The 26,472-nt window shown below is 33.7% G+C and overlaps 1 protein-coding gene across 1 annotated transcript in view; it reads left to right on the top strand.

Annotated features, from left to right (window-relative positions):
- The window catches only part of LOC128997506 (sodium/potassium/calcium exchanger Nckx30C-like), a 201,173-nt gene that overhangs the window by 146,371 nt on the left and 28,330 nt on the right, over nt 1–26,472 (top strand). Inside the window, exon 4 of the mRNA XM_054423145.1 lies at nt 11,294–11,481. Coding sequence (XP_054279120.1) covers nt 11,294–11,481 — 188 coding nt within the window. The remainder of the gene's footprint in view (nt 1–11,293; nt 11,482–26,472) is intronic.

Below are 26,472 nucleotides of genomic sequence, written 5' to 3'. Positions count from 1 at the left end.
ATACCCCAAGTTTAAATATAACTGCGCATTTCTCATCTTTGTGCTTTAGTTAACTTTAAGCACATTAGTCCACATCCTAATTATTCACATAATCCCTAGACCGGAAAGATAACAAGGATAATCGAGCAACTAATAACACCAGTATCATGAGTTTAGCTAGAATTTCCGTTTCGTGCTGGTTGTTTAATGTACGTTGTTTCTTGAGATATTTACTTTAAACCATGTTCTCTAGGTTAATTTAATAGCATTATTATTTTCCCATTGTATTTATACATTTAAAATGTTTATATTTGTCGGTCTCTTGTTCCCAATCTTCCGTTAATTTACCACCACGATTAATTTTTTATTATTGTTTTGTGTCGCTTATATTATTATAATAATTATTATTACTGATTTATATTGCTAGATATGATTGATTATCATTTTTAATATCATAAAACGTTATAAATAATAGTTTTTAAAATATTAACTTTGTTATTTTCATTGCTTTAAATATACGCTAAGAACTTAAGATTAATATTATGAAGGATAAAAATAAATTTTCTCCTTAAGGTTCTTTTGCATAAATGGAGGTTTTAATCGAGAGAACTACTTCCAAACTCGACTAATTCAATAGCTTGTATGGCAGCAGGCTCTCCATCAATTTAAAAATAAGTTTAGGGGCTCTGATATAAGAAAAATTATTTATGTTAGGTCTATTTGGGTGAATCCATAAAGAGAACTTAATCATCAAATATCCAAGCTATTTCTCTTGGTTTAGATAAAAGTTAGAACATGGTTTTGCTTTAATAACACCCAATATTTTATTTATTTCTATATTATAAAGGCATATTTTTAATTACAATAATATCAACTAACAGCCGGCCTACATCGCGAATATTATTTTTTATTTTGTTAAATGCAACTTTTATTTTGTCAGTTTAACATTGTATTCGTATTTTATATATTTCATAAATTGGAATGAATCCCTCTTTACCAAGCATAGGCTAATACGTAGCCTCAGGCCTAAGCTTAGAGAGATGAGAAGGACTTTACTCTCTGCTCAATCATATTTTATCTTCTCCAGTAAGCTGATGGTTTATGTAAACGTGGTTTTAGCAAAGATCTTATTCTTACCGAAAAATTATAGTATATCTGTTCTTATTTCAAAAATAGCTGGACTCTAGGTAATATTAAACAACTAGCCACTAGCAATTGCCGGGATTTGAACTCATGTCTCAAAGATAACAATATAGAACACTTACCATGAACGTAATACGTAATTAATTGAGTGGAGCGAAGCGAAGCTCTTTGGGATCGGCTTCAATGCAAACTTTCTAACACTGTCACTCAATAACGGCTGAAAATATTTTAGCCAAACTTATCAAGGTTGTTTCGAAAAATGTTTGGAAAGCTTAGGACAAAACAATTTCAATTTTTGATAATGCCTGTATAATTTCAAAGTAACGAAGTTTTTTAATTGTTTTAATGGCCTTATGGGTTGCCATGATTTTTACAAAATAACGACGTAAATGTAAACAAAACAAAGAATCATAGCATGTGGTTAAAATCAAGGCAATATAATACCTAAACAAAGTAAAAAGGATAAACATTCGGATTATAACTACAGATCAAATAATACAGAGCAATAATTAGCAAATCTCTCTGGTAAAAACAGTGCAAGGAAGGCCCTTTTGTCAGGTGAATGTAGGAAATAGTATTTACTGTAACTTATTTTGATTTAATAATGGTACAATATGACGAAAAAGATATTTCATCCCTTGGGCGTAAAGTGACTCTTTAGATACCAATCACAAAATAAAACTTAACTTTACAAAGTATAAAGTTTAAAAATTGTATATTGCTAAAAGTTTTAATATAAATAAAAACAATATTATTCCTCTAATTTCAAAAGGTTATTTCAATTCAGTTAATTAGTCGGTCAGGAGAACAAATTGCAACTATTATTCACGATTTGTACTCATTTGCATGTAAATCGGTGACCACTGCGAGAATTGTTATTAAAACATTGTGTAACTAGTTTACAGATGTTGAAAATCAGTAATTACAATGCTGACTATATATTCCAACGTGTGACAAGCAGACTAGTGTGTTGATATTGCTTCGTTACATTGTGTGTGAGAGTGTAAGTTTTTATCTTTTGAACTTTCATATTTGACTTTAATTTTGAAATCCATATCTTTGTAGTCTTTTTACATAGGGCAAAACTGTGTACAATTGAGTACCTCGTCATAGATAAAGTACTAAATAAGGTTCGAAATAAAGTCTTAGTGGCAATTTCTTGGTAGTAGATACCCACTCACATAAATCTGTACATGCCCCGTGTCTAAAAAAAGACTGTTATCCTAAACAGCATCAGCAGCTTATGTTTGTTGCAATTTGACATTTTTAGAAACTTATAGTTTTTTTTTATTTCGTATTAGGTAACCTAGGCTATGATACCTTGAAAACTATCGGATTTAAAATTCATATTAGTAAAGGCCTATAATCGGATGAAAGAAATAACTTTGGTGGTCACGTGATATTTGTTTACAAGATGATTTTACCTATTTAAACTGGCATAATGTATTCTTCATGAGTGTAAACTTAGCTGTTCTGAATTATATTCATTTTTAATCAACTACTTGATTCCCGTCCGTAGGATGGGCCAACAGCTGCAGCTAGTAGCCTAATGAATTATAGTAATATAGTTGTTTTTTGTATGTTTGTAACACATCGAGCTATTTTACTGGAGAGATTAGGCTGATAATTGCTATTGTGATGTAGTTGTCTTCAATGAAATCCTAAAAGAACTTGGTAGAAAGATTTCTGAAATTCAGATATAAATTTCACCACCTGATATGAATATAATTTATTGTTTGCTAGACAAAAGGGCCTATGGCTTGGTAAAAATCGAATAAAGAAATATCCCAATATATTAAAGTAAAATCGAGTTATTCATTTTCTTAAGTCCTCCGTGTGGAGACACGGTTTAAAAAAAAAACTTAAAAAGGTTTATGAACTTTAACAGAACTTATTTTACACATCACATAAGCATTTTAATCTTTTTAAGCAAGCTTAGTTACAGATTATATACGATTTGACAACTTATATAGTATGTTTTTTAACAACTAAGATCTTCGACAACTAAGATCAGGTACAAACGTTCATTTTAAGATGGAGGACTGTTTTGAAAAAAAAAAGACGCTAACAGTGATCAAATTTAGAATGGAGAAGAGTCGTTTTGAAACCAAATAACTCGAGCATTCACATAAATTCTATTTCAAAACAAGAGGATTTTGGCTTGATCTTCATCGGTGCATTTAAACGTATACTGCTGGGCCGTAGATATTATTGAGTCCAACGTGATCAATCGTTTTATATCTTTGCCAAAGATATCAATGTAACCTTGTTATAAACCTTTTCTCTTTATTAGACAAAAAAATACATTCTTCGTTAATTATGATACACCTAAAAAGAAGTATGTTTTTGTTTTTTACCGACACGACTCACAGATATTTGACTAGTCATAGTTACTTCATCATCCTCGTTGTATTTGAGAATATTTGGTAATATACGGTGACAACTCTACGGATGTTTGAACCGCCGTAGTGACGTCATCGTCGTAGCCCTTAAGGCAATGCTTTGTGTACGAAGACAAGCGCTGCCTCCTCAATTTATCGACAAGGTGTTGTGAGGCTCTTTGTAGTGTAAGAACTTACTTTTTGCTGCACTTCTTATCTCCGAAATATCACTGACTCTGGCTATTATCGGAAATTACAAGATACTTACTTATTAATAAGAAAAACTTGGCCAGTTGCAGTAAAAGAGAAAGGAAAGATATCAGGTGGTTGTTAGCGAATTTCCCATATAAGCTGATTTAAAAAAAAAAAAAAAATAAGCTGATTTTTAATAGATGCGTTTTATTTATTTATTTGTTTACGGATGCACCATTTTTACATGAAAAATGCAATAATCTTACATACAGAAGCATAAAAAAAAATCACAGGCCAGTACAAAAGTAGTGAAAAAAAACTGGAAAACAAGACTTCAATAACAAGACATAAAAAGATAAATAAAAACTATAAATAACAAAATACCCCCGCCGCAGCAAACCTGCAGACTAAGCGAATTTCCATTTGCCTGACTGGATTTACACTAAAATGTCTCCTTAAAAATATCACATTTATTCCCTATTTAAATAACAATAGTTTAACGAGTACTTAGGTTTGCTGCAACAGGGAGGGTTTTGTATTTTGACTGCAATTTAATTGGTGGTTTAGGGGAGAAAATATATGAATATAACGATATTATAGTGTTTCATAACGGAACGTCATGCCTTGATATTTATTTTAATTTCTTAGCCATAAGTATCTTTAAAGAAGGTTTTTGAAATTGTGTTGTTTGCCTTTAGTTATACACATAGTTTGGAAATTAAAATTACTTTTGAATGCTATTTAATATCAAAAAGCGTGTGTAGATGAAACAGCTGACAAAATTCTTTTATTCCTTTTAAATATGAATACTCATAAGGTTAACATGGGAAACTCCAGAGCCAATGGGGCGGAGCCCGAAGGGATTTTTAAGAATGCGTCTATAAGGTAATCGGGAATGTGAGCTATCATCACACCAAATTTAAGCACAATCCGACCAGTATTTTTCACGTTTACTTTTCACAAACATCCATCCATCCATCCATACATACAAACTTTAATATTTGGTAGGATATAGGTTATCCATTTATGAATCCCAAAGTACCTATGAACTTTTGAGAAAACTAAAAGTTACAACCCCATAAACCATAATTAACCCATTATAACTTATATTATATGCTAAAAGGAAGAAAAATCTATACATTTAAAATACTCTTTCAATGAGAAGCAGGCGTACATAGGCAAAACTGAAGCAGTAGCTATTTTGCTTTGTATGTTTAGAAGGCTTTCGTCGTCTTACTGTAATAGCTAGCCTCAACTATATCTGACTAATGATTTATTTACACTGTTTCAGCAATGATATATTTATTTTTCTCATGGTTTATGTTAGTGATACTGAAAATAGTATGGGTTGATATTCGTTATTTGTTGATAAGTGTTTGATAGATTTTTACTTATAAAATGTCCGTCTTAAAAAAAATATTTTTTATGTAGTATTAGTAGAACTATATCGAACTACAATCGTATTCACACCAGTTTCTTGTAGTTCTTTCTTTTACAATAATTTAAAATTTGTAGCAAGTTTTTAAAAGTATGTCGTTTAGTATCTTGAGTGTGGGTATTATTTGATGATATATTATGAACTAGTTTACCTACTAATTATGTATTATCATACTACGCAATAGTTCTTAATTCTTTCAAACTGACTAAGAAGGCATTTCCCTTAAATGCTACCTTTGCCATGACTTTAAAAATAAGGAACATGGACAAACGTTAACGAAGGAAGAATTGCACGTGCCAGACCCTGTTTTTTACACATTCAGTTTTTGTGGCTTTGTCAAGAGTGCTTTTTCAGTGAAAACTATAACTGTGTAAAATCAAAGCCATCAAAACAAAAATAATCGTCCAAAATGTAGACCCACATCTATTCCTGAATCAAGGACCCACACATAAATCATCGATGCAATTACTACGCAGAATTAACTGCATGTTGTGTACTTCAGTAAGTGGGATTTGAGAAGGATTCAGTGAAAATGCTTTGCATGGGTCGGCTAGTCAATAATATTTTGTAATTATAACGAAAAAATTAGCTGGTCTTAGAAGCAAAATTAAACTAGTCATCAAACTAGACTTATAAATGGTGAACAATTTTAACTTTGCCACCATTGGTATCTCAGGACCTACTATTAGGTTTAGAGAAAATATTTAACGGCAAACTTCAAATATTTTCTAATAATACAAAAAAAAGGAATTTCATTTTCCAATATAGTGGCATTCTAAAATGTCATATGGAAAAACTTGTATTTTATGATCCTTTAAGAATGTAAAGTAATTTAAATACGTTTTTATTCTTCGCCTTCCTTCTCTAAAATCGTTAGGGAGCTACATCGTGTTACATTTACGAAAAAGTAGCTTTCTCTGTACATTCTGCATCCAAAACGAGTAGGTTTAAAGAGGAAATACAAAGTATAAATAAGTCTTGGAATTGCATCCACATTCTTATAAAAATCATAAAATACAGGGAGTTTTATAAAAAATTCAAAATTAGCTGCTATTTTTGACAAAAATCCTGTTTTTAATGTATTTTATAATGTTTGTAACCAATGGTGGCAGAGTTAAGTTGTTCACCCAGAACATTGCTTTACTTGTTTTGACCTTAAAATACACTCAAGCGTGCATCACATTAATTTAGTAAAATAGTTATGTTGTTTAGCTCGTACAGTTTAAAGAGCTGCTCTACTACATTGCCGGAATAACATCACTGTTCGTAATGCAAATTAAAATCTAGATTTCACAGGCCTTGCGGTAAACAATAGTCTCTTATCTAATTCTATCCGGGACGCCATTGTGGTCCTTGTAATGCATTGTCACAAACGGTGACGTTTTTCCAATTTATAAACGATATAATCATAAACAATAACTGGTCTCCTAGTTATATAACCAAATAGTAAAGCACAAATCATGAAAATAACCCTAAAATAATAGAAACAAATTGTTGTCTACACTAGCGATCAGTGTGGACGTACATGAACAAGACTCAAAAAACAAGCTTCAAAATTTACAATGGGATGAGGAGTCTACTTGCGTTGCTTAGTCTATGCTAGTAGCTAGTAGAATTACAGGACGACGCCACCCGTCTCAGTCTAGAAAATCAGTTGAGTCTAGGAGATGACAAACCAGAGACATTAAATTTCCATACAAGTATTTGATATATTTTGCCATTTGTTTATCAATCATACAACAATAGGAAAGTCCATTCCAAAAAATGTGGATAAAATTATTAATTAATTGTGCAAAGCAGGTTTTGTATTCATGGTCATTGTTTAGTGTGTTTGATGTTCTCAAATACACTGTATGTATGAAGGTCAACAAGAGAAGTAAGAGGGTTGGTTAGGTGTAGATGGGCTATCAGTGAGATCGACGTCTTCCAGAGCTTGATTTATGTCCAGAGTGATTCCAGGAAAATTCTACAATCTGTCTTGTCAGCTGTGAAATACCGCGTTTCTTGTACTCGACAAAAAGATGTAAAATGCTGTGGCATCAGAGTGGGTTCTACCATAAATGGTTTTATTGCTACAAACGTTTTTCATGGATATGAATATTTATATTGGCAATGTATTTTAGGACTTCATTATTTTGAATTTTTGTGCAATAGTTTCTGCAACAACACAAACTCAACAATCTTTATGTATTTATTTATAATCCTTATGAATTGTACAGATTTGTGTACAGAATTGTATAGATTGCATATATTGTATTGCATATATTTTGGATGTATTTAATATTCATTTCTCATATCCCCACCATTTATTATTTGATAAGTGGATATCATCGTAGAATTTGTCGTCATAGCAAATCCTAAATGTATCACATAAAGGTTAACCTTGGATCTTATGGTAAGACTTGGGACCGATTTAATTTTTCGTTTTTATATCCACTGTGTCCTAAAACATCAGTTCATACTCATATTATATACTTAGTGTGAAAATTATCCGTTTTTGATTAAACTTCGTACAGACGAGTATACCTATGTTTATTCGAACGGGTTTGCAAACCAGCATTATAGGACTATGGGAACGGCGTAATGGAGTGTAATGGTCACCTAATGTCCCCGTTGGTAGCGCTAGTATAGAGGGTGGAAGAAAGTAAAACATGGCCCGTTACATATGTTACACCGTCACCATGCAACTGGCATGTGCCATGTGTACATGTGCATGTGTCAGTTGTAGCGATTTCTCTAGTTTTGCCCCACAGCTGATGCTAATAGTGTAGTGGCCTATGGCACAATACTATGGGACAGCACTGAAGCACAGAGAATTTTTATATTACAAAAACGGGTAGTAAGATCCGTTTGTAAAATGAGAGGTCGATACTCCTGCAGAGATATCTTCAAGGAACTTGGCATTTGAACCATAGATAACCAATATACAGGGTGAGTTTTTTAAAGTGATCCAATAGCTAACTTTTTAATTACAGGACTTAGCACCTCACTTTAAATTTGAAACTTGCTCAGTTTTAAGTTTCACTCAAGAATACGATTTCAGATTTTTTCATTGTGGCCACCATTTTCCAATATGGCTGCCAACTTTAAAATTTCTTATGGAACACCCTATATTTTATTTTGTTTTTAGATTTTACTCTAAAAAATAAAACATTTTTGTTCTTGACATTTTTTCAATATCTCTAATAGTTAAGGAGCTACGAGGACAAATTGTTAAGTATTAACAGTAACAACACTTAAAACTAACATTGTTTTAAAACATGCTTTAGAATTCATGCAACTTTGTATGAAAACTTTAAGTCCTCGTAGCTCCTTAACCGTTAGAGATATTGAAAAAATCTCAAGAACAAAAATGTTTTATTTTTTAGAGTAAAATCTAAAAACAAAATAATATACAGGGTGTTCCATAAGACATTTTAAAGTTGGCAGCCATATTGGAAAATGGCGGCCACAATGAAAAAATCTGAAATCGTATTCTTGAGTGAAACTTAAAATTGAGCAAGTTTCAAATTTAAAGTGTGGTGCTAAGTCGTGTAATTAAAAAGTTAGCTATTGGATCACTTTAAAAAACTCACCCTGTATAGTCTATGTTAGATAGTCTATGTATGTAGATAGTCTATGTTTGAACTATACCAGCAGTTTAAATTCTAGAATGTGCCGTCACTGCTAAAGCCAAACCAGAATATTTCACCAACAACAATAGTATACATAACTACAATCAAAGACGAGGAAACAATTTACATGAACAACTTTTTCACATCATACTTAGTCATTGACATTTTACTAGAAACAAGGATCACCTTCTCCGTCACAGAAAACTTAAGCACTAATTAAACTTAATTAATTTTGAAAAGGAATTAAATCTGACATTTTAAGCTAATGTTTCAGTGAACATTATTTTTCTATTTTACTAAATCAGGTAAGTAGAAATTTGTCTAGCATGCAGGTTTGATGCGGTGGGGTCATTTTTAATTTTCATAGTTTTGAATATGAAATTTACTTGCCTTAAGAGATTTTAGGCCTCGCCAATGGTTCGCCTCCATTCTCTTCAATCACTTGACTCTTATAATGAAGACGCCGGTCTGGAAATGTCTTTTAGCCTATTACTTGGTATTTCACGTAATTCTCTTCGAATGGTAATGTACTTTATGGTATTTTTTTATGGTTTTATAAGTTATTTTCAAAACCAAAAATCCTTGTTTCTAAACATGCGTTCCTCTTAAAACTTCAACAGCAGCACATGAGGAGCGTCGTTGAGGCCAATCAACAGAAAGTCTGCTCTGGACTTACGACCACTGAATAACCAAGGCTGCAGTTACGACGAAAACAATCACAATTGACGGAGAAATTATATACTCTTGTATGGTTGAGAAGTGAGTCTCAATACAAAAAAAATATATGCTCTTAGAGACTATTACTTTTGAGTCAGCTGAAATAAAATTAAGGATATATTTCTGTTCGGTAACTACTGACTGCGTTTTTATGTTTACCATAATTTCTGGTAAACCTACTTTAAACTATCCAATCAAATAATCCAATTCATTAACAAATGTTTGACCTCTGGATTAACAAAGAACGAAACGCAGAGATTCTTCGCTATAATATGAGAGAAACTGTCACGTGACGTAGTAGACCTCAGCACAGTGGTTATCGGACATGAAGCAGATAAATTAAGATTTATACATCTATATATATAATATAGGTATTCAAATATAGGTATAGTAAATTGTATAATAGCCGACTTATACCATATAAATCCAATGGTTACCAAACATAACCATAATAAGCTTATCTTAAGTATTTAAGTATTATATCGCTACTAAAGGATTACTGACACTCTCTGCTTTACTGCTTACTGCACTGTGAAACTCGTTTGTAATAAAGAGAACTATATGTGTGATGTATCATTTCCATCGATGTGTGGGAGGATGAATCAATCAATTAATTAATGGATTAATATATCGGTGGACCAATTGATGTATGTATGGATTAATGGATTGACGACTGATGAATTTATGACTGAATATTTCCATGAACTAACCAATTGATATATCCATGGATGGATGGGTGAATGGATCGATGGATCGATTGATGGATGGATGAATGCATGCATGCATTAATACTTTAACAAATTAATGGGTTAATAAGTATACACATGTATTACATGATGGTTGGATGGCTAGGTTGGATCTGTTTAAACATCCAATCATTTTGGATTAAAATCAAATTCCAGGTCAGTTTAAAATCGTCGGAAGTCCTCATAGGTTGATATTGGATTCGATTATATCAAATTTTATAATTCTAAATATAGGTTTGAACAAACCGTGGTATATTTAAACTGAATTTGTTTTATAAATTAATAATAGTAACTTCAACTTGTTAATGTAATTTCGGCCTGCTTAACACAGGTAATCTCTTTTTGCTACTTCTAGCTAGCAGAAGCTAATCAATGATAGAACTATTGTATTACAGATGTGAATGGGGATATATCAGCTTGTTGAATAATATTTTAGTATTAACAGAATAATACATTAGTGCTCATGCTAAACGGGAACTTCGTTTGTTAGGGAAAGGGAAAGCTTTGTTTAGGAAAGGGTAAAGTGTTATTGGGTAAGGAAAATAATTATTTTTGATAAGCAAGATCATATGTTTTCATACATTGAAAATCATCGATTTTAATATAGCTGTACGGATAATAGCTATTTTCGTACAAAAGAGTGATGAAAAACAAAAAACTATACGCTCACATTTATACATTTAAAAATCTGTTTAGATAGAAATCCAATATCTTTAAAATAGTCATGTTCTTGCTGTATAACCGCGTTTGCCTGCAAATATTGCATTCGACATAAGTGTGGAAATCTCGCGTCAAGATCGCTATGGCAACAAAATCAATAACATTTAATCGGCTGCCTTGACCTTCTTTGCAAATACAGTGGAGGATCATGTTGTAGTTTAGCTGATTATAACTGTCCACATCTTGAGCATTGGCAGTTTTATGTTTGCTAATCAGCAACTGTGTTGCGTTTTAGGCAAAAAGGATGATAAGGCGACTCAGTTACACACCATAGCCTCGCTCAAGGTTTTGCTAGTCTCAACATTGGACATTTTGAAACCCCAAAACCAAGCAAATGTTCAGTGATGTGTTTTCGTGTTTCAGGCAAAGTGGACGAAAAGGCGACGCAGTTACACGCCATAGCCTCGCTCAAGGTGCTGCTAGACGCCACCAAGCCTCACAACGGGGCTGCCTCAACCTCGGCAGCCAATCATGTCCAATCTACCTTAGAGACTCAGTTAGCTCAACAGTCCGAGCCCAATGGAGTTGCCCTGGGAGGCATTGAACCTTTGGTAAGTGATCAAGTCCAGTTGCATCCTCTTTTATATGGTTCATTTTATATCAAAGAAAGAGTTCACTGCTGCCTATAAGGAGTTGAGCCTCCCGAATTGACTTCCAGTCCAGCATAAAACACCCCTTCCAGTAAAACAATTCCTTGATGAAATCCTTTATATAATGTGGTCCTAACATGGAAAATCCCTAATATTTCTTGTACAGCAGTACAGCCCAATATTCTTGGCTCTCGTGCGGACGACTGCCTTGCGATCTGCCTACATGTGCTTTGAGGTATCTTCCCCTGTATTTGGCTAGGAAGCTTTTAAAATGTGTGAACTCAAAATCATTGGTTTTATGCCATGAAAGGTTTTAAATTACGTTTCCTGGGGTAATTTCAGTATTTAATAAATCAAATGTCTACTTGTAAAAATAGCAAGGAAACCGGAACTGTGAAAAAACGCAAGCCTACAATACATACCCTCTGGGCTTGCAAAAATCATGTTGCGTCTTACTCACAATAAATTCCCAATCTTGTGGAAAAATAAATCTTGTAAATAAATAAAAGTCTTGTGGTGACAATGCTTGTCAGCTGATCAGTAAACAAGTAAAGAAAACAGAGCTACCAACTTATGAATTTATTTACTCGATACACAGTGTCTCTTGGTTTTTGTTATTTGGGTTGTGTTAACGAACCTCCCTGTATTATATATAATATCTCCATTATTACATGTGTACAATAGATTTTATCTAAGTGATAATGCCGCAACCCCTAAGTCTAGCCTGAAGTAATGTGAAAACCAATCCCAGGCTCGTGCCTAGCGTCCTAGGACAAAAAAATATCTGTGTAAAAATCTGTAAAATTAGGCTGGATGGATAAATTTATCAAGTTGTTGTACACACCAAGTAATTTTCCTCCTCAGATAATATCTGTTTCATCAGCACAACAGTCAAAACTGTTGACGGGAGGAAATTAGATCCTTCAGAATTAACCTAAAGGCCATTTCTGAGGCGACGTTCCTTTTTGCTGCCCAACTCTGTGTGTAGAAGTTTAATAGTTCCTACAAAGGGTGTCTATGAAGTTTAACACGTTATGTTATATTATGTTATGTTATGTCTTCTCGATACGTTTATTTAGTTCAGGAACACATAACATGCGTATACTTTGGTATGTCGTGGCATTAATTTTAGATGTTTTTTTTTAACTTTTATACATAATAAAACAACTCACAGAATATTATTACATGTTATCTTTTCCGTTTAACCCGTTATGCTTGTTTGATTGTATTTAGTACAATCAACCTTTTTGGGGTTTAATTTTAGTTTTGACCTGAGTGGTCATGAGGACCAGTGGGAAACACTTAGGAAGAATTCATGTTGTTAGCTTCCGAATCTCTCCTAGTAAATATACATTTACTAAGAAAAAAATAATGGTTATTTAAATACACTTTAATGACTTACTTTCTGTGTCCGGAAATCAGACTTCGCCTTTTCAAAAATTAGATACCGATTGGCTTTGTCATTCACTTGTAAAAGAGCATCTATTGTGCAAGACTGGTCTAGGCGTGGACAGATCAGCAGATGGCTAGGATACTGAACAGACTGACTTAAGATCCTAATTTTAATGACTGAGATATGAAGACTGGCTAGGCTACCGGTTTTGACTCTCAAACAGGCTTTCAACAGGCCTCAAGATGACTATTTTGGTTTATTTAGAAAAGATAAACGTTTGTAGAACAATAACACACAATTTAAATCGCAAACTTTAAACAGAAATATTTGGCGAATTAATAAAAGATTTTTACTAGCGTAGACGTATACGGCATGGCGGACTGGTCTAAGCTAGTTTTTTATCATTGTTGAAGACTTCCTTTGAAAAACGAAACCGGTTGCCTAGACAGACTACAAAAACACTCCAGCGGTAAAAGTGTTCAAACCACTATTATTTTTGCTTGAGAAAAAATATATTTTTCACCACACTATGATGTTTTTAGCTGTTTTACATACGTTAATTGGTGGCTGAATGTTACGTTTTGCTGGCCATGCCAGCTGTCGTCATTATTTGGGGACCGACTAGGTTTTACATCCCTGGGGCCGCAAAATCAGCTGCCCGCTAACTTGCTGTTCGATCGTTTTTAGTTCTCGACTTCGTCTCGAACTTAAAAATTATCTCGAGCCGGCAAAACCTCATTTTTGGCCCTAGGTACGAAATATACTATTCTATTTCATTTGTGTATGCATAGTTTAAAAGGTCTTGAATACAAACTTTTCTTTTTAGTTCTTTAGTGCGTTTAAACAAGTAAGTCTCTTGAGAAACTTTAAACTTTATTCGAAAAAGTATCCCTATGGATTACTGGTGGGTCATTGTTATCAGGTACTGTACTCTATGTTGATACTGTTGAAAGAGCGTAACCAGTTTTTTTACCAAAATAAGCGTGCTCCTTAACTAACAGCAAGAATAAATAGTTGCATTTGAATTTATTCAACAATAACACAAGACTGGAGAGGGGTTCTGTTGCTTTTATGTGTCATAATTAGTCAAAACGTATTAACTATGAAAATGCGTATTTAATTTATTAGACAGTACAGAAAACAAAGTTCGTAATTTAATACACAATGAATAAGTTATTTAATCAATATACAAGAACCTAAGAAGATAGTTACAACACTGAACTGACTACCAAGGCAACTACTCAATTTCTTTAATGCATTTTTTATCAATGTTTTTTTTTAATGGAATTTCGATGAGTTTTCAAATGCTCCAAATCCTAGAATTGTTACTTCGGAATGTCAACCCTTTGAAAATAGCCATACAAAGTTTTGATAACCAAATTACGATTTACTGAATTTGAATACATATAATAACTTGAGTCCCGAGACAATTCAATGATTCCACTTTATTCTGTTGGACTGCCACTGAATATATATACCCCATTCACTCAAATTTATTTCTATCAGGGTTTAGTTATCTTAGCCAGGAATACCTGTTATATTAGGCTTCAAGATAGATTCAACCAAGTTGTATGTTCCTCGCAACTAATCTACAACTAACACCACTGCTCTAAATTAACTCTTTGTTCTTACAGCGGCGTCTGTAATTGATGGCTTAGCTCTCTTGTTCCGTTAAAGGCGCTCTGGGACACCCAACAAAATATGCATGCCTTAATAACATTAATTATCCTTAATTGCTTGTGATTGTTTTCGTAAAAGAATTTTCCCTTTTACTTCAAATGAGCTTAAATACGTGTGAGGTTTTATGATAGAGTTGGTCGGACTAGTTTTTTCGTTCCCTTACAATACGTTAGCTTGAGCAATATTTTTTCCATTTGTTTTAAAGGCTTGAATTTGACTGATTGCTTTGTCCTTTTTTATTTTTTTTTCTTTGCGTTTTTCATCCTATTCGGTATGTTATGCTGTACACAATAGTATTTCCCTCCTCTTTGGTAAGGTACCGAAGTTAAACTGTGCACGTAAGTCTCAGATTTAGGATTTAGGATAGTTTATAAGTTCTGATATTTAAATGTATTGAGGGTTTGGGGCACAACCCTCATAAACGTATCCGTTATATAACCAATATCATGTAGCAAAACGTTCACCGGAATTGTTGATATGTGCCAAAGTTTAAAACTCAAATTGTTTACACAAACTTATTCTAAATTTCGTAAAAAATACAATTAACTTTATAATTTACCATTTCAAACGTGTAATGTCTAGAATAAGTATGAATAGTAATAAATAACTCAAACATAATATAATTTTGTATTAGGTTAAAAGTTGAAATATATATTGCAATATGATGTTTCAAAATAATACAAAATTTATAATTAGTTCCCTATGTAAGGTAACCAAACACAGTAGCACCCAGGCAATTACCACCAATACGGCAGGTGTGTGTCCTAATATTGTTAAATCTAAATAACCCAATCCTAGTAATTAATAATAGTAATTAATAACTAAATAAAAACATCATTTATTGATCATACGCCGCTATTGATCTCCCATTCGTAAAATACTTAAATATAAAATTCTCAGTTAAATAGACAAACTGTTTTCGAAATATTCCACATGTTAAAGCTATCGTATAGTAAATTTTATTAAAATTTACTAGTTCATGTGGAAACAACCACAAACGTAGTTAAATATTTTTAAAAGCCGCCATTTTTAAATGGTTCAAGAGTTTTTATTCAAATTTAGAAAAAAATATTGGTTATTATGATAAACATTTTTACAGATTTACAAGGCTGGAGCTCAGGCAGTTAAGGGTTGTGAATGTTTTTGTACAAATCACATACCGACAGATAGACCGAAAACGGAATGAGATAGGACACATGTTACTTTACATTTTTATTTCTTTTAATACGCTGAATAACGTGCCAAAGTTTGTTCATATGGTTTCAAGACACCCTGTATATGTGTGTGCGTGTCCGTTAGCGCGACAACGCGAACAAAAATGATCAGATTTGGATGAAATTTTGTACAAACGTATAAACCTACGTATTTTAAGAGTTTGCGAACACCCTATATATATATATATATATATATATATATATATATATATATATATAGATCAATTTTAACGGAGGCTGTTTTTGGCATCTTGGGACCTCAAAATGAAAAATTAAATCGGTCCCGGTTCCAGGTTTTACCATGAGAACTACGGTAATAGCTTATTCCCTATATGGGAAATTCGCTAAAACTAACCACCCCAACTAAACAGTTAACACCCGCGGTGTCATGTGCAAACTAATCGATATTGTCACAATATTTTTTTCAAAGACGGCGAGTTACATCGTACATCCAGTGCAAAGTTCCATTTGCCGGAAACGGAAAGTATAAACTAACGTCGGTAAACAATACAAGCAGTGGTGCCAACAATAGAGTAATGTGCGAGCGTTGCCAACTGCGCAACGTCATAGATCGAAGCAACAAGAGGAAGAACTGCGATGATATACCGCTGTGACGACAAGCGCATAATGTGTCTACTTATAATAACGTATAATAATATATAGAAAAATATCTACTTAAAATAATAAGTAATATTACTCATTATGTCTACTTATAATAGAATATTTCAACTGTTATTAAAATAAGAGTCTGCTGTTCTAACTGTAGTGATCTATCATCAATAGGTGTATCGTAGACATATTGCCGTTTTGATATTTTTAATAGGAATTATTCCATGCATTTAACATTATTACGCACGGCTTTAGGATTTAAACATTTATATTGTTGGAAAACAATCAAGGATAGCTGGGTCCAATTACGTATTGCCAAAAGTGTTTGACTGTTCTCAGGATTGAACCAGAAACCTTCTTACTTTTATTCTTAGGTATAACATGTATCATTAAAATTTATTAACTATGTTTTCAAAATGAATTAGCTTAATGGCTAAAATGGATAAGAAAAAGTGTTTTAATTTAGGAATAAGTGGACTGTATTTTTTTACTGATGAATTTGTTTTACCTAAAAGGATCAAGTTTACATTTGCCGAACAATAATCGAAATTCGCTTAAATATTTCCTTTATAAATAATTAAAAAAATCAGTTACTGTTTGTCTTGGAAGTAAAATACAAATGTTATAATAATTTTCAATGACTTTATTTGGAGTTTTACTTTTCTATATGGATTTTATAATTGTATAGCATTCTGTCTGTCTTCTTGATCTTCATTTTGGCTTCATTATAGTTTACCCTTCCATCATAGTCACCAAATAATTTCATTATTAAAGAATTATTTTAGACTTTTCTTTAATAAAACTGCTTGCATATTGCTAATATTAATAATAAAATATTCTATAAGTTATAAAAGTGATATAGCCTAATAGAATTTTATTTAATAACATGTTTTATTTTATTTTAATATGTTATTAAATCAAATTCTATTGTATCACATTTACAATATTGTAATTAAAACTGTAATAATGATAAACTGTTAACATAATCATTGGTTAATGAATTTTGATTGATTTGTTTTGAACATTTGGAATAAGATTGGAATAAAGAAAATGTTACGGGATTACCTTTGGGGAAAGGTATTTGAACCCCGAGCCTTTCACTAGAGTGACTCTCGTTCCAACCCCTAGACCAACAGTCTCTGTAGAACCACCAAACCGATCTAAAGCGTATTTCAAAAAGTCACTTAAAACACTACCCCGTACTAGATAAATAAATCACCTCCAGTTTTTAAAAGTCCCAAGAACACTGCATTGTCCTGTAAGCCTGGTCGTGGTTTTCTTAATGAAGACTAAGTTATTATAGCTACGCAAGCCTCTCAACCCGTTTAGAAGTCACGTAAAAGATAGTAGAGAAGCCTTGGAACGGAACTTGAACGATAAAACTTGAGTTTCACGCGACTTGGGTATAACTCAACTTGCTTTATCTTGTATTTTTACAGGCGGTTGGGTATTTGTTCGGCCATTCAAAAGCACGAATAGCTGTTGTGTAAAAGGGTAAAAAATTGAACGATCGTGAAAATATAACAGACGAAAATGATTCAATTGTAAGAGGTAGTTTTCATAAAATTGCTCCAATTCTTTTTCTTTGGTAAAATTTGAAATCTGGTTAATCTTAGGAATAGGGTTCACTTAAGGGGTAGATTCCGTTTACTGTCTTCATATTGTATTTTAAATGTGGTAAGGTATTTGTAGCTGGAAACTATTGTAGAAATGGACCTATGGTATGTTAATAATAAAATTACAGAGGAGAGCTACCGTATCCCTTTATTTTTTCATTGGTTAATTGGAAAATCAGGTTAACTTTAAGAATATTGGGGTTCACGTTAGGGAAAGAATCTATTTACCAGATTTATCTTGTATTTTTACAGTTATTAAGTAATTTTTAGGTTATTGAAAACGCGAATATGTTGTATAACGGTTTTAAAAACAAAACGTTTGAAAAATATTTTTTTTTACTATTGACCAACGTGCAAACATCTGGGGACCATTTTTGGAAGTTTAAATCGAAAATCAGTTTGTTTTATGGTACCTGAGGCACAATAATATATAAGATGGGTCAAGATTTAGTCACTTTTCTCTAGAAATTTTGTAAAAATCGTTCAGTTTACAGTAATTAATCATTATTTAGAGTTTTATTTTCATTCTATAAGGATAAAACCGAGTGAATTTAATGCAAAACTGTAATGTACTGTGTTTTATTTTCCAATAAGTTATTCTATATTGGCTTTAATTTTTTCCTATTAATTTTTATTTTTTTCTGCTATGATTTTTGTAAAACCAAAATCTATGATGGTATTTTCATTTAAAATCGTCCATATTTTACCCTTCAAATCAAATACAAGTATATGCAAAGGTAGGCCTGTATGAGTTAAGGATATTAGCAAGGTGGAAATGCAATTAAAATTGCACTGCTAAAATAACAGTAAATATGAATAAAAATAAAAGAGGGTAAACCGATATAGAATTCCATTGGATATTCCAATCACCATCATATTCAAGATCAAAAATGAGTTTTAATGTATCCCAACAGTGTGGAACAACCAACGAATTACTAGTATCTATCTATGAACTTAGACATCACCCACAAAAGATTGTGTAAATGTATAATGGATAGAAATGAAAATAAAATCGTGGGTGATTTGATTCAACACTCCAATCAGCATTATGCCCTATAAATGGAATAGTGACTTTTATAGTAACTGCCTATTTTATTTGATATTTTACAGTATTCAATCAATCACTTCTCCCCACGTTTTATTTATATTCATCAGTTTGTATTTGGGAACAATTTTAACATTAATTATATTACATTTCTATTCAGAGTTATTGTGACACAAGATGTTATTTAAAACTAAAATGCATTGATCTTAAGATTATGTTTTGGTGTGCAAAAATTAACTATATTACTATACAGGGTGTCCCGTAACTCTCTGGACACTTGTATATAGCGTTATTCCTTAGGTCAAGACAAACACATTTCACCATAGGAACATGGGTCTGTGGTGTCTAGTTTACTGACTGTCGGTATTTATGTGTTTTTTACTAAAAAACTAATAACTCCTAAACGGTTTAAGATAAAGCTTTGATATTTTGCAAAAATGTTAATCTTATTAAGACCTATTATCGTTAGAAATTATACTAAAAAATAATTAACCGTTTCAAAATGGCGGCCATTTAAAATAGTTGATAACAAATTTCACGAAAACCGTTAACTTTACAAAAAAATTGCAAGAGACAAAAAAGTTTGTAAATTTTATGTAGTTTTCAATTATATCTTATATGTTAATATTAGATAAATAATAACAGAGAAACGTGTTGTTTTCGTAATGTATGACCACTTTTCTCCATTTAAACAATGCTAAACAACGTAAAAGGAGTATTATCATTGTTTAAATGGAGAAAAGTGGCCATACATTACGAAAACAATACGTTTCTCTGTTATTATTTATCCAATCTTAACAAATAAGGTATCATTGAAAATTACATAAAATTTACAAACTTTTTTGTCTCTTGCAGTTTTTTTGTAAAGTTAACGGTTTTCGTGAAATTTGGCATCAAATATTTTAAATGGCCGCCATTTTGAAACGGTTAATGATTGTTTGGTATAATTTCCAAGGATAATAGGTCTTAACAAGATTAACATTTTTGCAAAATATCAAAGCTTTATCTTAAGCCGTTTAGGAGTTTTTAGTTTTTTTTTTTTTTTTAAACACATAAATACTGACAGTCGGTAAACTAGACACCACAGACCCATGTTCCTATGGTGAAATGTGTTTGTCTTGACCTAAGGAATAACGCTATATACAAGTGTCCAGAGAGTTACGGGACACCACTAAGTTAATGCCGAGGTTGCCAAAGTAATCCTTGCTGTGATTGCGACCGATTTCGACACACTGTGTCATCTTCAGGCTTGAAACTATACCCAGCTGTCCAAAAACAAACTTCTAATAAAATCTCCCTGTCTAATAAGTAAACAGATTATTAACTGGCTACACTCATCCGTTACACACAGCATTTTTGTCCCCATCATCTTACATTGAAATAAACTTAAGATTTAAGGAATTTATTTCGGTTTTAGATACTTTACAGGTTTAATCTGAGCAAAATTGAGTTCTATTGCAGAATAAACAGAGATATTGTCGCTGTAATAGACTAGCCTAACAAAGTTTTAATTTAATTAGAGCTCCTTCGTCCCTGCCCCATCTTCATCAACGTCTACCCCCACCCCTCTTTATCACCAAACCCCCCCCCCCCTGCCACATCAGTCTTCCTTACTTGTCAATCTCAACTTGTATATTTACTGCAATATTAATATAGTTCTTTCAAAAATTTATATTTTTCCAGGTTTAATGTTCGCACCGACGTTTGTACTCCATAACTCGCAGTAATGTGTTTGTGGTCCTTAAATCCTCTTTAATATGGCTGTATTTTGTTGTTGTAAGGAGGTAGGACGAGAGTAAAACCATTGACTATATAAACACTAACTACATTATTGGTGGAGTAAGAATCTAACTCTACCAACAATGTAGTTCTAATCTTTAACTTAGGTGTTCACTTTGTCCCATGTATATTCACCTCAACGTCTACATTTACTGCTTTATCGTGACTCTCTTAGAAAGTTAGTTTATTCTACTTTCCTTTAGGAGTTTCTGAAAAAATATTGTAAAAATTGTAATTCAATCTGTTCTGTCAATAGTGTTGTACTCTTCAATATCTTCCATCGGCCCACCTTACCTTCTATCCTCCTTGTTAATAATTGCTGTAATAAGGCTGATATTTGTGTTTTAAAGTGTAGATTTCTCTTCTTTCACTGAATAGTTCGTACTCCACTATTCTTCTATTAGTGACATTGTTTTGATCCTTATATATCTGTAATCAGACCACCATTTTTAAAAGATGGATTTTCTTCGTACACCAAGTAATTTATACTCCTCCCTTTCCCATTATTATGATCTACACATCAACTTAATCCCCTAGCTTCGGTTGAAATTCTTATAATATTGGGAGATAAATACAAGCTAGACGTTATAAATATTGTTGTCTTTAGACAATATATTACAATACTATATCAAACCGTTCTACAACATTCAATAATAAAGTTTTACCACTGACTATAGTCTATGGTTCTTTGACTTCTTGTCGTGTTATATTCTCGTCCTTTATTTATTCGAACAAGTTCGCAAACCAGCATGATCGGACTATGAAACAGTGGTTTGTAAGGGATTTTATGGGATGAAAGTAAGTTTTTCCATTGACTGTACACAGAATTTCACACCAGATTATCAGTTATGTTTTGCATTTAGGCTTGTATTACTGCGCTATCTGTTAATATAACAGCCTTGCATAAAATACGTTGGGTCCCACAGGGATTCATCTCATAAAGTAGGCCTACCGCTGATTTGATATATCAAATAATATCGTATCTGGGTTATTTACCATCAATCGTTTCATTAGTACGGTATATTTAGTTGATGGTGTACACTTAGTGAATACATTTTTGGTAATAAATGTAGTTTCAGAATAATAAAACAATTTGTTTATAGTCAATGGTTTTTCTCATGCTCGACCCTCAAAACAAATAACTCCCCAATTTCTCTAAACTGTTTTGAAGAGCTAAAAAAAATATAATTCAGTATTTTCTTTGTTTTTACGATTATTGACTAAGCAGAAAATTTAAAAAATTAAATGTAAAATGCCCATGTTTTTTCTATGGAAAATGACTAAACTGTTGTAGTTTGCTTGTTTATCAATCTAACTCGAAAATTTATTGTAAGTATTTTGTACTAACTTAATCAATGACCATTTTACAGTAAAACACAAATTAATAGGAGAACCCTGTAGCAGCAAACCTAAGTACTCGTCGAACCTAATGGTATTTAGCCTTATAGGGGAAGATTTAACCTGTTTAAGGAAATATGTGAGTGTAAATCCAATTACACTAACGGAAATTTACTTAGTTAACAGGTTTTCTGCGTCATCGGTATTTTTTCTAATATGGGAGGTTGAAACATAGGTAATGGAAAGAAAATCGTTTAATTGAAGAAATCGTAAGAAGAATCAGCAACCGAAAGCAGCTATTTCTGATGAAAGCTGAATTATTTTATTTTTATTTCTATTTCAAACCAAATTTTGACATGAGAACGTATTGTTGGATCGAAAAATACATTGTCTTCAGCTAATTAGTAAAGAGGTAGATAAATAAATTAACGACACATATTTTAAGTTCATTTGTCACTCTTAAGTTACGCTTCTAAAGTAAAAAAAGTAGTTTACAAGTGGGTGGTTATATTCAATTAAAATAGGTAAATGATAGTCCACGAACTAAATCAAATACGCTCCCTACCTAAACCGGATATAACCAACACATCCTATGTTAATGTTTCTTAAACAAGTTCTTAACAATTCAAATGGACGGTAGTACAAGGTCCATCACCAAAAAGTCTTACAATTTTCTAGTATTTTCGCTAATCCAATTTAAATACTTGTTATATGTTATTACCGAGTAAAAAAAAAATTACCATGACAACATCAAAATCTCAAGATTTTTGAAAAGACACATACAAGAATTACTCTACAATTTTTGAATTTTTATTTATTATATATAAACATGGCATCCCGTCAACGAGTCATTGTGCACAATTTTCTAGTATTTTCGCTAATCCAATTTAAATACTTGTTATATGTTATTACCGAGTAAAAAAAAATTTACCATGACAACATCAAAATCTCAAAATTTTTGAAAAGACACATACAAGAATTACTCTACAATTTTTGAATTTTTATTTATAATATATAAACATGGCATCCCGTCAACTACCATGTGTGCACAATGACTCGCTGGACCACTCTCAAAAGTCCAGGAAGTACCACCTGAAAACCACCAACAAAGTAAGAATATTGGGAATACTCAGATGTCTGGTACCAGAGAGAATACTCGAAAGCTCGATCCAGGCCACTGTAGCTCGCCAAATTATGTCAACCCTCAGGGCCTCAATGACGACTCGGTCACTAGCGGAAGCTAGAGAAGGGGTGCGAAGAACAGTGTCGACGTACATTTCAGAAAACATTGGACAGCCGATAGAAGGAAATGGAGTGATCTACTTCTGTCCAAACTGCTACGACGGTCAGCTACTATCAGACCTGTTCCAAATGTTCAGATGTCTGGTACCAGAGGTATGGCGGAGAAGTACTAGGAGGAATTCCGGATGGGGATTGCCACGACGATCTCGCCATCCATTGTGGTGTGGGTATCGATTGTACTGGTGGTCCTGTGTATGTTCCTGATGATGTTGAGGGTTGTTGGGACCCCGCCGTCCATGTAGAAGTTGTCGGTGGATTATACAACGGACTCGGTGGACCCGAAAGAGACTCTACTCCAGGTGGGCCGTACATTTGGAACAGGTCTGATAGTAGCTGACCGTCGTAGCAGTTTGGACAGAAGTAGATCACTCCATTTCCTTCTATCGGCTGTCCAATGTTTTCTGAAATGTACGTCGACACTGTTCTTCGCACCCCTTCTCTAGCTTCTGCTAGTGACCGAGTCGTCATTGAGGCCCTGAGGGTTGACATAATTTGGCGAGCTACAGTGGCCTGGCTCGAGCTTTCGAGTATTCTCTCTGGTACCAGACATCTGAGTATTCCCAATATTCTTACTTTGTTGGTGGTTTTCAGGTGGTACTTCCTGGACTTTTGAGAGTGGTCCAGCGAGTCATTGTGCACACATGGTAGTTGACGGGATGCCATGTTTATATATAAATAAAAATTCAAAAATTGTAGAGTAATTCTTGTATGTGTCTTTTCGAAAATTTTGAGATTTTGATGTTGTCATGGTAAATTTCTTTTTACTCGGTAATAACATATAACAAGTAAGAGGACCGTGATGACCGTGACATCGAATTGTTGTGGATAATAAATGTAGTGTCCCAGTTGATGGATGGAGGACTGGAGCAATACCAATAGAAAATGTTAGTATATACCAATGATGGGTATTGGACCAAATAATAGCCGTAGTTTAATAAACTGGTTTAATTTTAATGTGGTTGTGTGATATATTTAAAATTTGTGGTTAAATGAAATTAAGCGGCCCTAATAATTGTAATAAACGACCGTGTAAACATGTATTGAATAATTTATTTTTGTTTAAATACAACCGACTTCGAGTGTTTTATAGGGAATGAAATAATTTCGACAAAGTAAACTTTTGTATTACTGAAGCTTGCGTATTTTAAGTATTGAATTACATCGTCGAGAAGATGTAATACGAAGCACTGGATTTATGCCAAACAATTACTAGATCGGTCTAATGTAATTGTTAAATATGTATAATCTGCGTTAGGGATTGGTTGATTGCATAATTCGTATTCAACTATATATTTTTAGCAGCATTCCAAATCAGATTAGTTCTTTTCACTCATACTCGTCTATAACGTGCATTACCAATTTAGTGTTTGGACCCATATAACAAAAAACTATAGGTTAAAATGCATTGGTATGGTACCATCTTATCATGTAAATTAGATGCGTACAATCGTACGAGTAACAACACGGTCGTACCAGGCCCGACACTGTAGGTTGAGCCCGGCTGTCCCGGGTGGGAGAGGGGAGTTATAACTGGTACCAGTAGCCTTGGTTTTTACCTTGGATAGGGTTTGCATGGTTGTCCGGGCTGTTATATTGTACCCGTCCCTGACGGGCTTCGGTGTTATAGCCATGGCCCGGTCCGGCCGGGTTAGTACGACAGCCCGGTCTGGACGGGCTTGGATAAGTAGCCCGGGCTTATGTCGGGACCCGGTATAGCTGGGTTAGTACGACAGCCCGGTCCGGATGGGCTTCGTAATGTGCCCGGGTCAATAGCCATGGTCCGGTACAACTGGGTTAGTACGACAGCCCGGTCCGGACGGGCTTGGATCAGTAGCCCGGGCTCATGTCGGGACCCGGTATAGCTGGGTTAGTACGACAGCCCGGTCCGGACGGGCTTGGATCAGTAGCCCGGGTTTATGTCGGGACCCGGTCCGGCCGGGTTAGTACGACTGCCCGGTCTGGACGGGCTCGGATCAGTAGCCCGGGCTTCGTAATGTGCCCGGGTCAATAGCCATGGTCCGGTACAACTGGGTTAGTACGACAGCCCGGTCCGGACGGGCTTGGATCAGTAGCCCGGGCTCATGTCGGGACCCGGTACAGCTGGGTTAGTACGACAGCCCGGTCCGGACGGGCCTGGATCAGTAGCCCGGGTTTATGTCGGGACCCGGTCCGGCCGGGTTAGTACGACTGCCCGGTCTGGACGGGCTTGGATCAGTAGCCCGGGCTTATGCCGAGGCCCGTCGTGGTCGGGCTTCGTAATGTGTCCGGGCCAATATCCATGGCCCGTTACAGCTGGGTTAGCACGACAGCCCGGTCTGGACGGGCTTGTTTTCAACTGATCAAAAATTATAGAATATGTCAGAACGTATGTTCCATTTGTGGTTATGGTTACTTCTGGTCTATATAATTTCCATAGCAATATTGTTAATAGGTCATTACAAACCAAGCAGACGAAACTATCAAATTATTTCAAACACCAACAATGTATTCCAATGCAAAGTGGACCAAGCCCAAGGGGTGTTGTTTCGTTTTGCATATTTATGAACATATTCTGTTTCATTTTGTCCCAGTTTGCTGAGATTTCCGGTTTTACAAGTTAACTGTTTTGTTGCAAATTGGATTTGAATGTGCTGTATTAAGCCATGGTATTAAGCATTACTGCAATTTTCCGATTACTACCAATTTTTAGATATAATCAACATTTATTTATTGTAAATATCTTTTAATTTTTCAAAAGCTGATCTTGTATTTTTAGAGTTGTCTATAAATATTTACCCTTCATAGCCGCATTAGGTTGTCCATAATAACGATTATAAATAATAAAAAAAACATTATTTCCTTTTATTCTACTTGGTGATGTTCTATGACTTTCCAATGTTTCCATTGTTTGCAAACTGGCTCTTATAATGATTGCTCAAGAAATTCAGCACAGTATTAATTCAGTTTTCTTTTTAGTATACCAAATTTTCCAGGCTT

This window comes from Macrosteles quadrilineatus, unplaced genomic scaffold (genome assembly GCF_028750875.1).
Source record: "Macrosteles quadrilineatus isolate MER2022 unplaced genomic scaffold, UCM_ALF_1.0 Scaffold_6__1_contigs__length_79288215, whole genome shotgun sequence".
NCBI classification, from domain to species: domain Eukaryota; kingdom Metazoa; phylum Arthropoda; class Insecta; order Hemiptera; family Cicadellidae; genus Macrosteles; species Macrosteles quadrilineatus.
Note: the sequence above shows the minus strand (reverse complement) of the source record. Positions and strands in the feature narration are given on the sequence as shown.